General features: G+C 35.0%; 3 protein-coding genes and 1 long non-coding RNA gene across 4 annotated transcripts; 2 read left to right on the top strand and 2 right to left on the bottom strand.

Annotated features, from left to right (window-relative positions):
* Nucleotides 1–1,781, bottom strand: LOC109819321 (uncharacterized). Its single transcript, XM_020385024.3, has 3 exons — nucleotides 1,581–1,781; nucleotides 1,369–1,485; nucleotides 1–333 (listed from the first exon to the last, which is right to left on the bottom strand). The coding sequence occupies exons 1-3, from the start codon at nucleotides 1,779–1,781 to the stop codon at nucleotides 283–285; spliced, it is 369 nt and encodes a 122-aa protein (XP_020240613.1). The 3' UTR covers nucleotides 1–282.
* Nucleotides 1,782–1,997: 216 nt separating this feature from the next.
* LOC109819320 (S-adenosyl-L-methionine-dependent methyltransferases superfamily protein) lies at nucleotides 1,998–8,343 on the top strand. The gene is made up of 15 exons (XM_020385022.3): nucleotides 1,998–2,155; nucleotides 2,245–2,359; nucleotides 2,463–2,574; nucleotides 3,328–3,372; nucleotides 3,464–3,531; nucleotides 3,639–3,693; nucleotides 3,808–3,887; nucleotides 4,013–4,096; nucleotides 4,727–4,840; nucleotides 5,556–5,674; nucleotides 5,767–5,884; nucleotides 6,114–6,247; nucleotides 6,334–6,487; nucleotides 6,573–6,652; nucleotides 8,019–8,343. Exons 1-15 carry the CDS (start codon nucleotides 1,998–2,000, stop codon nucleotides 8,110–8,112), a joined length of 1,530 nt encoding a protein of 509 aa, XP_020240611.1. The 3' UTR covers nucleotides 8,113–8,343.
* LOC109819319 (chloride channel protein CLC-b) lies at nucleotides 7,707–14,049 on the bottom strand. Its single transcript, XM_020385021.3, has 6 exons — nucleotides 13,503–14,049; nucleotides 13,077–13,277; nucleotides 12,797–12,974; nucleotides 10,435–10,967; nucleotides 8,722–9,877; nucleotides 7,707–8,556 (listed from the first exon to the last, which is right to left on the bottom strand). The coding sequence occupies exons 1-6, from the start codon at nucleotides 13,697–13,699 to the stop codon at nucleotides 8,449–8,451; spliced, it is 2,373 nt and encodes a 790-aa protein (XP_020240610.2). The 5' UTR covers nucleotides 13,700–14,049; the 3' UTR covers nucleotides 7,707–8,448.
* On the top strand, nucleotides 9,752–11,328 carry LOC145956757 (uncharacterized). The gene is made up of 2 exons (XR_014432988.1): nucleotides 9,752–9,892; nucleotides 10,365–11,328. It is a non-coding gene; the product is annotated as an uncharacterized LOC145956757 (long non-coding RNA).
* Nucleotides 14,050–14,593: the final 544 nt, after the last annotated feature.

Here is a 14,593-nt window from a genome sequence, read left to right as displayed (position 1 = left end):
TAACATAGAATAATGGTTATTTTATTTTACTTGAGAGTTGAGACTGACTGGGTTGTAAACATCAAAGAAGAGAAGGAAGAAATCTGAGCATTTTTGTTGCCCTACAAAAAGAAAAATGACAAAATGCTCCAAATATTTTGTTCCTTATTCCTAAAATACACAGCAGTTCAAATATCGACAACTATTCAAACCTCGAGTTTTTCTCATTTGGCTTTACACGTCTTCATATATTGCTTTATACTCTGTCACAGTACATCATAGTTTATGAGTTAATTACTCGCATCAACCACTTCCATCAAGCTGTCCAAGAGAAAGGAGGTGCGCCATATATTGCTGTAAGAAGTCAAACACGTCATAATTTTTGCTAGTTCCGTAAACACTTTAGAGATCCAAAAGAAATGGAATAAAATGTAATAAAATTCAGCAAACACAGAAGCATGGTCGAAATTATGCTAAATAATTTTATGCAAAAAATAAAATAAGAGTATTCTACTAGGGTTTGTTTAATTATTTAGTTTAGGGTATTTGTATTGCTTCAGTAAAAGGAAATGTATTTGTATTGCTTCTGCCATAGCTTTTATTGCTTTGTTATACTTACTTAAAGAACATAAAGAGAAAACCCTCAAGCAAAAACCTAAGGTTTGCCTACTTTGAGAAAAAATTTCTACTTTCTAAGGTCTATCTACTACTTTGATAAAAATCTCTTATCATAGATTCCACATTGATCATATGACAAAAATAGTGTACATAAGTAAAAAAAAAAAAAAAAAAAAAAAATCAACTTAACTAATGACATGACAAAAACAGTGTAAAAGTAGACGTGGAGGAATAACCCTCATTTCATGAGCTAACTTTTGTGATTGAATTGGGTTCAATCCTAAATTCTAAGATCTCCAACAAAAAACACAACATAAACATACAGAAAACTCCTAAACCTGGAAATCATATTACAGTTTTAAATAGTTTCAGGTGATATGAGAAATACAAGGACATCATGAATATCATCCTCCACTTCCGGAAACCACATTTGCCCTAACCTATGCATGGTAAAAAATGCAAGATCTTCCTTGAACACTCGCAAGAAAAGTTTGGAAATACATCAAACACAACAAAAGCACTCCTAATCTTCTCAAATCTTGAAATTACCATTTAAAAAGCCAGTTTTTTACCCAATTTTTCAGACAATTTCCCATCACAAACCCCTGTCATTCCAGAGAAAACCACAAGCTGTCCCTCACAAATCATTCCACTCTTCACCACTCACAAAAGGGGAATAAAATCCTACCCAACAGCACTAACACAACAGTTAAAGAAATTCACAACACGTCCTTTAGCATCACATTCAAATGTATGCATGTATGTACATACCGCATGATATGCATATGGCGACTTCCCTTGACGCTCGAAGTGTTTTGCCATGATGCAGAACTCAAAAGGACCCCACTCTTCAGCTTCGAAGCAGTTTCCAAGAGCAGCTTTGTATAACTGACAACAAATTTCAAACAACAAAATCAAACATTACATCAAAATAAGATGAAAAAAAAAATGCCCTAATTCCCAAATTATATCATCGCAAAAACCTTGGAAGAGTCCGTTAAAAGCTCGGTACTAGCGGGATACGACGCGTAGAATTGATCGGCTCTGGAGTAACCAGCCCTAGTCGTATTGTTGACATAAAAGTAGCTTACAAGCGTAGCGAAGCAGTAGAAACCAGTGTACGACACCAATCTTCGGAACTTCTGAATCTTCACTATCTCTTTCAACTCCTCGTAGATTCTCATGGCGACGACGAGTTAGTTGCACTCGGAATCAGAAACTGTGATGGTGCGCAGGGGGTAATGACTAATGAGGACTATTTTGGGCCTGCGTTTCAACTTTCAAGCCCATTTAGAGTGGTAAGGCCCACTTTTGTTTTGATGAATCTGCTGCAGATATTTTCGGAAATGTAAAGAGAATTTGTTATTATCCATTCCCGCGTTGTTCCCCCAAACCGGAAAATGACCCTCCGTCTCGTGTCAGCTCCGCCGTCGTTCTCTATCTTCACATGCCGCGCCGCCGCCTCCACCGCCCTCCCTTCGCCGGCGCCGACGCCTGCTTCTTCAATTCCACAGTCGCCGCCGCTAACGTGTGCTCTTCACTGCCCGCACTTCCAATCGTGCGCCTCACACTCTCTTCGTTACTTAATTTCACTTATATATATATTTTTTTTTTCTGTATTTATTTATTTATTTATATTGGTTTCAGGTGTTCGGGGTGCACGCACGAGTTCAGCCTCCACCGTCCGGTTATATTGGACGACGCCACCGATTTTTTTCGGAAACACGGCGTCTCCGACTTCACATTTGACACGTGCAAACTGGTTCTCCTCACAACTCACGAGGCCTTTTTCAGTTTTTTTTTTTAATTATTCATTTGAATTTACTTTAATTTGAATTTTTTTTTTTTTTTTTTTGTTGTTGTAGTGGGGTTGGAGGTGCCGTGCGAAATTGGCCGTGCGTGGCTCTTCAACGGACCCTCTAATTGGGCTCTATGAGGAGGGTACTCATAACGTAGTTGACATTCCACAATGCAAAGGTACGTTTGTTTATGTATAATATAATAATATTCTGAGTTCCTTCAAAAAAATAATTAGAATAGAACATGACATGAGTTTAAAACAAATGTTATAGCGAAATCTTTTGATCCAATGGTTGTAAGACCTGCTTGGGACATGGGGTTGACCTGGGGTTTCCATGTTCAATTCTATCAATGTTAAAATAATGTTTAGTTAACTGAAATAACATTCTACCTGCCCTTGGTTGTTAGTTTTGGGACATTGTGTGGATTATGTTCATATACTAAAAAAAAATTTACATTTTAGTTGACATTTTTAAATTCACTTTAAATTATCCAAAATCATGGTAAAATAGCAGCTAATGTACTAGTGGCTAAATGTTTCCATGTTTGGTTCAACATTCTAAATCCAAAATTAGCTTTTGCTATGGATCAGAATTTTTATGTTGAGTTTTACAGTTTTACTTCTAACTTGTTTTTTTATAATAAATACTTATATAATGAAACCTCATTCATTTCTTCAAAATCAATTTTTAATCAAAATCAAGTTTATTTAAAATCAATTTTGTAAATGTTTATCCAAACACATGGTAAAAGGGTTGGAAGTTGGAACTAACGAACGTAGAATACTTTTCCCTTTCTACATTTTTCTTCTTCTTTGGTTGTGTGAGTATGTGTAACTCTGTTTTTATCTTTTTATTACATTTTTAAATGCTCTCCTTGGTTGATGCCGGATTATATTGATTAAGCGTGTGTAATGTCTTCTGTGCCCAGCTCATCATCCTAATATTAATGCTGCTGTGGAGCTGCTTAGACGAGGTTTTTCCCTGTTTTTTTATTATCTCCATGTTCATTTTGTTTTATTTTATTCTTCAATTTATTTATTTAATTATCTTTCATTGCCATCCAGGTATTTCTGAATTAGGTGTTGAGCCATATATTGAAGATGAAGGTACTGGCAATTTGCGATATGTCCAGGTGAATTGTTTATAACAAATCGGATAGGGTAGTTGTTGAATTCAGTTAACAATTGAAATTTTGAATTTGGGAAAATTAACTACTATTCTGGTTGGCGGGTTTTATAGATGGCTGTGACAACATACAACACATCTCTTCCTGCGGCTGAAAGATATAAGAATGGTTACCTCATAGTTAGATCTTACTGTCATGAATTATATGGATTTTTTTTATATATATTCTTGTTGTTAATGGCTTTGAAATAACAATTGTTTCATTTGAATTATATGGTTTTAGGAAAGGTTCAGGTTACATTGGTTTGGAATTCAAGAAATGAAAATTCACCTGGTTCAGACAAACTGAATGCATTAGCAGATGTGAGATTGTTGCTTCCTTAGTTCCTTTCTATCACAATTGTTTTCTTTTTGCTGTTATAAGTTCTCATGTTCATACCCCTTCCCTTCTAATCATAGAAAGTGATGATTCATATGATTGATTGCAGTTTCTATGGAAAAATGGTGGACCACGGAGTAGGCTACATTTAATTCACTCTGTGTGGGCCAACTTTCAGACTTCTACCAACAATGTGAGTTGAAATTGTTCTTATGAAAGAAAATTAACAAATGAATGGTTTGCAATTAAAATGGAAATCGTATGCTGTATGTGATACAGGGGAGGTAGATGTTCTAGTTGCAGTAGGGAAGAAAGGAGGGTCCATGTTAATGAACTGGTTTTGAGCACAAATCATTTGTTGCTGAAAATTTAAATCACAGATATTGTTGATTCATAATGGTTATATCTTCATTTTCTTGGGGGAACAAAGTACTATTATGCAAGTTTAGTTTACTGCTAACATTTATGGTGGCTAAGAAGGTCACATGAGAGCATAAAGTTTTAAATATTATTGGTGATTGTTTATCACATTGTCCTCGTAACTTAGATTGCCTTTGCAAAATGATACCATGTGAACTGGAGGTTGACAGGAATGGTATTGATAATGAATGTTTGAGGGGTAACTTTTGGATGCGGAAATTCTGAAACTTATTTCCATTTTAGTTCTTACATAAAATAAGCTATTTTTATCTAGGATTTCTTGTATGCCAATCTTGTTAACTTTTCTTGACAACTTGTGATTACTTACTTTATCATGCATGATGGCATTCATAATTGTTTTAATAAAAATTTCATGCCTTTAAATTGCTTACTTGATGCTCAGATAATTTTTGGGAATAAATGGAGACATCTTCTTGGAGAAAGAGATTTTTGGGAACATGTTGGTGGAATTGACGTGTCCTTGGCACCTTCTAGTTTCGGCCAAGCAAACACACGGGTAAAGATTCTATTTTAGTCAATTTTTGAAACATGGCAATCAGAGAGTGTATTTAATCTATCTTTTGAATTAGTTACTACACACATATTGTGTAAATAAATAAATCTTGATATGTACATACATATAGTATTGGTACATCAAAATGTATATGAAGTCATATATCTAAATTTTAAAATATGCTTAGCATGTTTTAGAGGGAAAGCCTGGGTGCAATAGTAAGTTTGTTGCCTTGTGACCTGTAGGTCATGGGTTCAAATATTGGAAGCAACCTCTCTAATTGCAGGGGTAAGACTGTGTGCATCTATATTCCCCAAAACCCAATTGGTGGGAGCCTTGTGCACTAGGTCACATTTTGGGCTTAGTATGTGTTTAGAAACATATTTAGAAGGTGTCCTACCAATGTCAACTAATTTTGTTTAATAGCATTGTATTAAGGTCTTGCCGAATCAGTTTTATGGGTCAATGAGAGTATTATGTGTTTCAAATTCAGGCATCTTTTGGACACAATAGGCTGTGTTTTTACTGCTTGTGCTTCATAATCATCAGAAGTGAACTAAAAGGAAATTCACATTAGTAGGATAGAGGAGTGAGATGCATGAAAACATGTGTTGTGTTATCTGTGTGTATCCAGTTTGGTTGCATCATTGAGGACCACTGTGCCATTAAGCATGAACGAACTAATTTGATATGCCTCCTGTCTTCCTCATTCTTTCAGGCTTTTGATGCCTTGCTTCGGAAGTTACAGAAATATGTTCCACATGAATCAGCTGTTGCTGATTTGTATGCTGGAGCTGGGGTCATTGGGTTGTCATTAGCTGCCACAAGAAAGTGCAGGCAAGACCTGGATCATTCTGAACCCCTAAAATGTTATGTTCCAACTTTGTGTACATAATTGATTTTGGGGATTTATGCTAGTTGTCTTACAGATCCATTAAATGCATTGAGATTAACAAAGAGTCAAAGGCATCTTTTGAGAAGACCATAGAACGTTTGCCTGCCACCGTTGACAGCAGTATTACTTGGCATCACGCAGATGCTTCAAAAGTTAGTACTGAATATCTGAAGCATCATCTTTTACTTCATGTTTTAACTTCTGAATATATTTTTTCTTCATGATTCACATAATTATAATTACTATAGCTTAAATTTTGGTATGCATGTTCATTTAACAACATATATTTTACGTCCATGAACGGAAGCATAGTGTTTTCTATCTTTTATTCTTGTCACATGTTACTTGGAACTGATTGTATGAATCATTTGCAAGTAACAGGAGCCTTTTATGTGGCTTATGGGCTCAGATGTGGTTGTCATTGATCCTCCCAGGAAAGGACTAGATGTGTCTCTCATTGATGCATTGAAGAATATATCTTCTGTTGAGCGTAAAGCCTTTTCATCTTCTGAAAGGTTATAATTTTGTGAACCTATCGAGTTTGGTCCATCAGAAAATACTTCCAGAAGCCAGTTTCTGATTTATTGCAATTTAACTGCAGCTCAAACTCTGCCCAGGAAGAGAAAAGACCATGGGTTTTACGTGCTAAAGAAGCTTCAGTCCAAATTGGAAGCAAACCACCTTCAGCTAACATTGCTCAATCAGTGCCACAAACCCTTATTTATATAAGTTGTGGATGGGAAAGTTTTAAGGAGGTATTTCCAATCTTATGTTTTATGGGTGTGTTACCTTTTCTCAAACTTGAGTTCTCTTTATGTTAATTTTATAAGTTGCTGACAGGACTGCAAGTCATTGTTGTCTTGTAAGGCATGGCATTTGGAGAAAGCTCATGGTTTTAATTTCTTTCCTGGTACCCAGAGGTATTTATGTTATTCTTTTTTTTTCTTATTTATTTATTTATTTATTTATTTGTACTATTTACTAATTCTCATAATTTCTTTTGTTCTTGCATAAAAAATCTTAATGGAGTTGATAAATCTTCCATTTTATCATTCTCTGAATTACATTCTAATTGCATTTCAGCTTTGTATTTATCCTGGCACATACATTCGATATAGTTTTTATCCACTTTAAGTACTTGTATTTATAAGAGAAATGTTACTTGTACAACAAATTGCACAACAATTTTAACAATTAAGGGAGAGAGAAAAAAAACTATTAGATGTAATTAATGATGTGATGGTGAGAGACACAAAAAAAGGCATTGTGTAAATTGTTGTATGTGTATCACATCTCTATTTATAATGTTTCAGTATACTTTTTGATTACGAAGATCATGTATGTATACACCATATCATGTCAATATTCTCATGGCTAATCCTCTCTTATCTTGAGTGCAAGATCCCAGACTGTTTTACAACTCATGAATAATGTAGTTGCATTTTTTTGTGTGAATGGATAATTGGAGCTTTTAACTTTTAAGTAAGTGTATGGTTTGCAGAATGGGGAGAAAATATCCAGGTATTCAAGTTAGATCTATGAAACATGGTCACAAATAGCTTGTTTAGTTTGGCTTAAATCAAGAGACATAATGGCTTATTTTCAAAATCTGTTTTAGGAAGTTGAAAGAAATAAGTGACTATTTCTCCAAAATAAACTGAACCAAATATGTACTAAATCAGTAATGGAAATGATGGTAAAACCTAGGAAATTTAGAATTGCATTTTGTAGATGAAAGATGTATATTTGATCTCGGCTTGTTCTTACAGTACTCGGCATCCTTGCCCACCCCTTTACAGTCTCCTTCTGTGTTAGATAACTCTAGTATATGATATTAGTTCGGTCAAACATGTCATTTTCATTACTTTTGACCTTTGGAACATGTGATGTGATGGAAGGCGTGCTTGTGCAGCCTAAATATAACTTGCTACATGATAGAAGCGCGATGTGCTTATTATGTCTGTACTCTAAACATGGAATCAACTTGAGAAAATTTATCATTACCCTGTTCATATATAAAATTACAGAATGATTCCTAGAGAGTGATTATGCGCTGTATATATAATCCATGATATGATATCTACTTTAAATATGTTCCACCCATCCCCTTTGAGATTTATTCCCCTCAGGTAAAATTTTTATTATAACCTTTTTTCTCTATAGAAGTAAATGAATGATACATTGTGTAGTTGGTTATATGATTGTACGCAGCAATTATCCTCTCGATTCCCCACTCTCCCCTTAAAGTAAAAGAATATTAATTTTTCATTTGCCCATTGGTTGCAGCATTGAAGTTCTAGCAGTATTCAAGAGGGGCCCTCCGAAAAAGAAACCTGGAAAGAAAAAGAAAAAACACCTGCAAGGAGCTGCGAGACATTAACTAGGGCATGGTTCAATATGTGGGGTTTTGTGTACACCTGTGAACCAGTGTGTAATCCTGCATGGAAGAAAAGAAATGGACAAGTTTTGTAGCAGTCTAGAGTGGAAAAATTTACCATTGCCATTTGGGGATATTGTTTGTACCGGTGGAAAAGGGAATTATGTTTCCTCATTGGATAAATTGTGTTGAAAGAATATTAAAATTTGAATATAGTTTTACGTTACTTTTGTATCTTATTCATCTCCATGCTTTTGATCCAAGTAATACAAAATTGAGGAATGACTTATGGAATTGAGGAACCAACTTGTCCCAAGAGAGCTGCTTGGCCATTCAATTTCAATTCCTCTTTTCTCTGCCCTTAGATTGTGCCAGGTGTGGAAAGACTGTCAGAATGTTGTGGGCTAGCAGATCTTTCCTTGTCAAGATCCCAATTACCGGGGATACCTGTGAGAGGATGACATCATTTGGTTAGTCATATATGGTATTTTTAAAAATTAAGCATCAGCTATGGATTTTATTTTTCTCCTGAAATATTACCAGAAAAAAGTGGTCATATCATAATTCATGTTTGAATGGTGTTAATATTATTGATGTGCTTAATAAACTTACCCCAGATGCTTGATACTTGGGTACTACAAGCAGATGGCGAAGTCCAACTTGTCTGAAGAGGATCATTGCTTTTGCTACTGACATGCTCTCTAGCACTGTAAAGGGAGTTGTATTGGTAAGAGGATGTAGATCAACAAACATCTCCATTTCCTCGCTGGTCACAGCCACCCCTTCAATGCTTCCTTCTCTCTCAGCCAGCTCTACCCAGGTAAATCTCTCTCTCACTTCTGAGTCCTCTGTCTTCCTTCTTTCTTTAAAGAACCACTTCTTCTTTAGTGCCTGGATGAGATGTGCTCTTAGAATCAGTCCATGCAGTTCTGTTGCTCCATTGGCCTGTCCTACTACTGGTGGTACTACCCCATCATCCATAACAGGGAAACCATTATGCGTAGTGTTTTTCAAGACATCTACAATTTTGGCTACCTTTTCTACTCCGTGTAGGGTAACCACTGATGGCTTTACATCAACAAGCTCACCCACAGTGAGATTTCTCATCCACGGCTCAGGATTTGCATCCATGAAAGGAAGGCCTTTCAAGTGCAGTATAATCTCATAGATGCTTGGGTTGAAACTGTCTCCCACAGTTTTGGCTATTAGGAGAACAATCATTGTTATTGGTAGTAGGAGAAGATTGTTGGTGAGCTCAAGAAAGATCACGCAAAGGGATACAGTCATCCTCATGGAGCCAGCCATGAGGGAGGCTGCACCAAGTACTGCAAACAGCCCTTGGTCAATGTTTGTATGAGGTCCCATGTAGATGCCGAGAAGGCGGCCATAACCTGAGCCCATAAGAATGATAGGGAGGAAGAGCCCAGATGGCACTGCAATTCCAAAAGTAATTAGTCCTAAAATGCAATAGAGTACAAAGAAAATTAGGAGAGACATGGGTTGATATTCTTGAGGGGTGTTGGTTGAGAATATGTTTCGAACAGCATCATCATTAGTGGTAAGCAGCAGAGTAGCAAGATCATTGTAGGAGCCCGGTGGGCAGTTGAACTGTTTGAAATTTCCAGATCGTCCATTGGTAGGGCAGACTGACCCTAGAAGCGATGGATCACATGGGGTGCATTTTACTAAGAATGGGAGACCATATTGGCACATTGACGTGAAGAGCGCAACTGCAAGACTGAGAAGGAGTTTATGTAGTCTTCCTTTCCTGCAATAATTAAAGGTAGAGACTCCTTTAGTAATTGAGTAATTCGCATGTGATCAATTTTGGGAATGTTGGCAGCTGTCATTGTTTTATTAGAGTATGAATCCAGGATACAGTTTGTGAAGTAATTCTAACATGCAGCCATCAAGTTAGGATGCATTCATGCACATTATGCACATTGCATCTGTTACCGTTGGATTTGAATAAAATAAATGTTATTTACTATGTTTATATCGAATGGTAAATGTGCATGGATGCACCCTAACTTAAAGGGTGCATTGTAGATTCCCAAAGTTAGGGATCATGCTGCAAGTTTAGTCCATTAGATCACATGATTAATTTTTCTGTTTTCTTTCTATTTTTGGCCTGAGCAGCTGAGCACATATGTTTATGATGTCACTGAGAGCATCTGGCACAATTATATTTTCATTGGATTGCATGTGTGGTCAGTGTAAAACATTAAATCGTGATTTTTTTTTTCCTGTCACAGTGATTATGTCTCCTTAGAAGTTCAGTATATGCAATATGTTTTAAGACTAGGGATGGATATCATTGCTTACTGATTAATGAGATTGTAGCGTCTGAGGATCTTGTGTAGCACGTGGTTGTAAAGGCTTCCTAATACCCCGCCTATGATTCCAATGACTACAACAAGGACAATATCCATAACATGGTACCTCACTGTGACATTGCTTACGTCAAACATGATCAATCCTCCTTCACCAAAAAGGCCACATTTTCCAGAATGGCAGATTTCAATGAATATCCTGAGAACCATCACCACCACAGCTGTGCTAAAAAAAGTTCTCCATAGGAGAGCACTTCTCCACCAGGTTGCTACCTCTTCAAGAGCAAAGAGAACTCCACCCACTGGAGCCCGGAAAGCTGCACAAACTCCTGAAGATGCACCGCAGGTTATAAGATCTCGACGGTCACGATCATTGTTAAAATATCGAAGCCAGCGCCATTTGATCCTGTAATTGTCGGGGCCTCCCTGGCCTAGTAAGGAAGCAATGCAGCTTCCTATATGTACCAATGGTCCTTCTTTTCCCAAATCTAGGCCTGCAGAGACAGCTCCAATGCTTCCAATTATCTACAAGAACCAAAGTGGGGGATAAGATATGAACAGGAGTCGGAAATAACATTGATCAGAGATATGATGTGAAGATGAATTTGTAATTTATGTAAAGCAATGTTGATTTTCAATGCGAACACCATTTGCATTGTAGGCACCGTGGTCGTTATTTTTTCCAATAATAAGACTCGTGAACTTGATTAGTTATTTGTAACCGGTGGTGTCCTAACGTACTATTTAGGAGTGGAGCATAACTTGTGTTCATGTATTTTGTGTTAGATGATACTATTGACGCCTCACTATTGTTAAAGCACCGTTCTTATTAAGCAACACTGACAAACTAAATAAGCTCCTGTTGGTGCTTATTTATGCACAGGTACTCATATCATTTACAGGAAAAAAGCTTTATACGATAAAAAATTATGTTGGGCCTTTTTATGGTAAAGATATGGAATTATTTGTGGGGTATATTTTGTAAAGTTTTTAAAGTTTACTAAATACATGTAGTATAAAAAGTATTAAAAAAAAAAAATAAAGAGAGAGAGATGGTGGTTGGAGATGACCTTACTCATTATAGAAATTGCTAGTCTTCAATGATTGAAGCGAGTAACATGGGTATCACGATTTATCCCTTCGCATACAAATTTTGGCCTTTTCTGTTCTCTTCTTAGGGGCAAGATTCAGTGTGGATTTATGGACACCTAACCGGTCTATACACCTATTTGAAATTCTTCATTTGTCTCTATAGCTTTAGCAGCATCATATTAATAATTATACCAACCATTTATTTCTTTATTTTTTCAGCCTCTCGTTTGGTTTCTATACCAAGTAAAATGTCTTGAGATTTTTTTCATTGAAGTTTTGGTGCTAGTTTTTTTTATTTATTATTATTTGAGAAAATGTTAGTAATTACTATGTTATGTCAGTAGGATTAGTAGAGGTCCACAAGAGAAATTTCACTTTTAATATCAAGAGATTTCTTTAAGTTGATATGCTTATTATAATAGGATTTTAATAATTACAAAAGGTGTTGAACTCGTGTCATATATAACTTAAATTTGGGTTAAATTATTTGTGTCAATTAATGATAATAATAGATTTATTATTTGAACATAAAAAAGTTAATATCATATATAATTGTTTAATTTTTTATACATGTTTCCATAAATACATTCAGAGATGGAATCATGTTGAGATCAATTGCCCCACAAAGTTTTACATTTTAATTATATGTACTTAAAAAGAAGAATATTTTACCCAAAAAGATAGATATTGCCCTCATAAAATAAGTTTTTTTTTAAATGAGTACAAAAAGTTAGGAAAAGTAAAATAAAAATATTAATTTTATTATTTTTAATCTTTTAATTTTTAACATTTCAACTTTTTTATCTATAGAAATTATATTGATGACAATAAAAAGATTTAAACTTGAAATCTAATGTATACTATTTCAACTCTTGATCAATAAATAGACTTTAATAGTTCTACTTCTTTAATTTTAAACAAGTTATAAAAGATTACAAGTACAAACCTTATTATAATATCAAATTAAAGAAAGAAAAATGAACAATTATCACTCTAGTCATTAAATAATCTTAATTTATAAATTTTTTTTATACTTTAGATTCTTTTGTCATGAAAATATGCATTTTATAAAAGAATTATTATATTTTTATATATATAAATATCATAGACTACTTTTTACCCCACTAAAATAATTTTCTAGATCTGTCACTAATACATTTTGGAAATTTAAGAGGATAACCTTTTGATGTTTATAAAACACTTGTTGCAAGTTTAATCAGAATTGAAGGAACTTAGGCAATGTTGATTACAGTCAATCTTACCTTAACAATCAATGTTGTAGCTCCATACATGTTGGGAGTATCAACACCATTAAGATAAGCTTTGATCTCAGGAATTCCAGGTCCTGCTGCTGTGGGTGCAAAACACACACAGAGAATAGCAGCAACAAATGTCAAAACGAAATTAATGCCCGTGAAATATAGGAAACCTGTCAAGTACCTGTCCGATGCACATTGATGCAGTCACACACCAACTCATGACATTATTGAAGCTGAATTGTTTAAAAGAACAAAAGAAAACTCATAGTTTGGTTGTTCTGACCTTTCTTTGTGGATGTATTTAAGAACTGCCAGAAGCTTATACCCCGCAATATTCTCAATAGCAAGATTTATGAGAGTGGCAATAACACCAGTGAGAAGACCAACAAGAAATGCTAGTAACCATTTCAAGAATATGTACTGCAACACTTGAACTCTTGATCTGCTCCTCCAGTCATGCTTGAATAGATCATTCTCATTGATCCTGCATACCAAAGTCTCTTCTAATTAAGAGAGAAAGGATTAAGTAAAAGAAGCTTTTTGTGGAAAGAAACAAATTGTATTCAATGAACCTATTTAGATACAAGTTTGTAATCAGAACTTTCAAAAGTTCTTTTAAACTTATATCCAAACAGACTCAATATCTTCGGAGAATATTTGTGAAAGGGAAAAAACACAAATTGCATTGATTTGGATAGTGCCTTCTTACTCATAATCCAAGCTTTCTATGTAGGAAACTTTTTCTCCAACCAAAGCAAGAGGGTTGGAAGACAGTGTGCGGTTCCTCTTGAGCAGTGGCTCATTCAGTGAATTGCTTTCTGGGTCTATTTCTTCTTCTCTTTCAACTTCTTCCATCTTGTGGTTGATTTTTGTGTTTTCTCCAAACTCCCTAGAATTCTCTCCCATTGGAACAAACACAGACGTGGTTGAGGTAGAGAACTTATAAGGTTCTTAAGTTGGTGAAGTTTGTGTTAGTTTTGGATTAGAACAAGTTGTGACACCTCACCCATAAAATAATGGAGACTTGTTACCTTTGAAGTCTACTTGTTCTTTGATCTTTTGCCCTTCTAATTATTTCTGCAGTTTGACACTTGTTTTATCTACATGGTTCAATTTTCAATCCCTTTATGAGATCATTCACGTTGAAAAGTCACATGGTGAATAGAAATATTATGGTATAAAATACTTGGAGATGAAATTTAGGGACCAAAAGAAACTTGTCTTTTCAAGTGATAATATATAGCTCCTATCCTAAATTGAATCTTTTGGCTTAAAAAAAGGTATAAAAGAAACTTATCCTAAACAACTCTATGTATTTGTTAAACTAGCTGTTGCCTTTTATAATCCAGAATACTTGCCTTATGATGATGGTTGGGACCATAGATAATGAAATGCAATTGATCTTTGTGATGAATGGATATGGATGGTACATAACACCTTTGTTTAAATCTTTATTATGATCATTAATGTGTTATTGAAAAATAAACTAGTTGTGTCAAATGGGTGCTTCCAAGTTGCCATATGATATGTGAATTTGATGGCTACAGTGATTTTAATTTTCATAATTTTATCTGTAAGCTTTTGTTCGTTTTCCAAGGATTCCATTCCAAACTGTCAAACAAAAACGAATTAAAGATACTACCTATTGTATTGTTTGAGACTTCTTTAGCTTTATTTCTTGGGGTTGGTAGGATCTAGATTTTTAAAGATGTATCTTACAAAAAGAGTATGTGATTTTGTACTTTTTGTTTCATAATATATTAATTAATACACATTGAATTCATCATCAACATAAATTTA

This window comes from Cajanus cajan, chromosome 4, assembly GCF_000230855.2.
Source record: "Cajanus cajan strain Asha chromosome 4, NIPB_CcT2T_4, whole genome shotgun sequence".
NCBI classification, from domain to species: Eukaryota; Viridiplantae; Streptophyta; class Magnoliopsida; order Fabales; family Fabaceae; genus Cajanus; species Cajanus cajan.
This window is presented reverse-complemented; position numbering and strand designations above follow the sequence as displayed.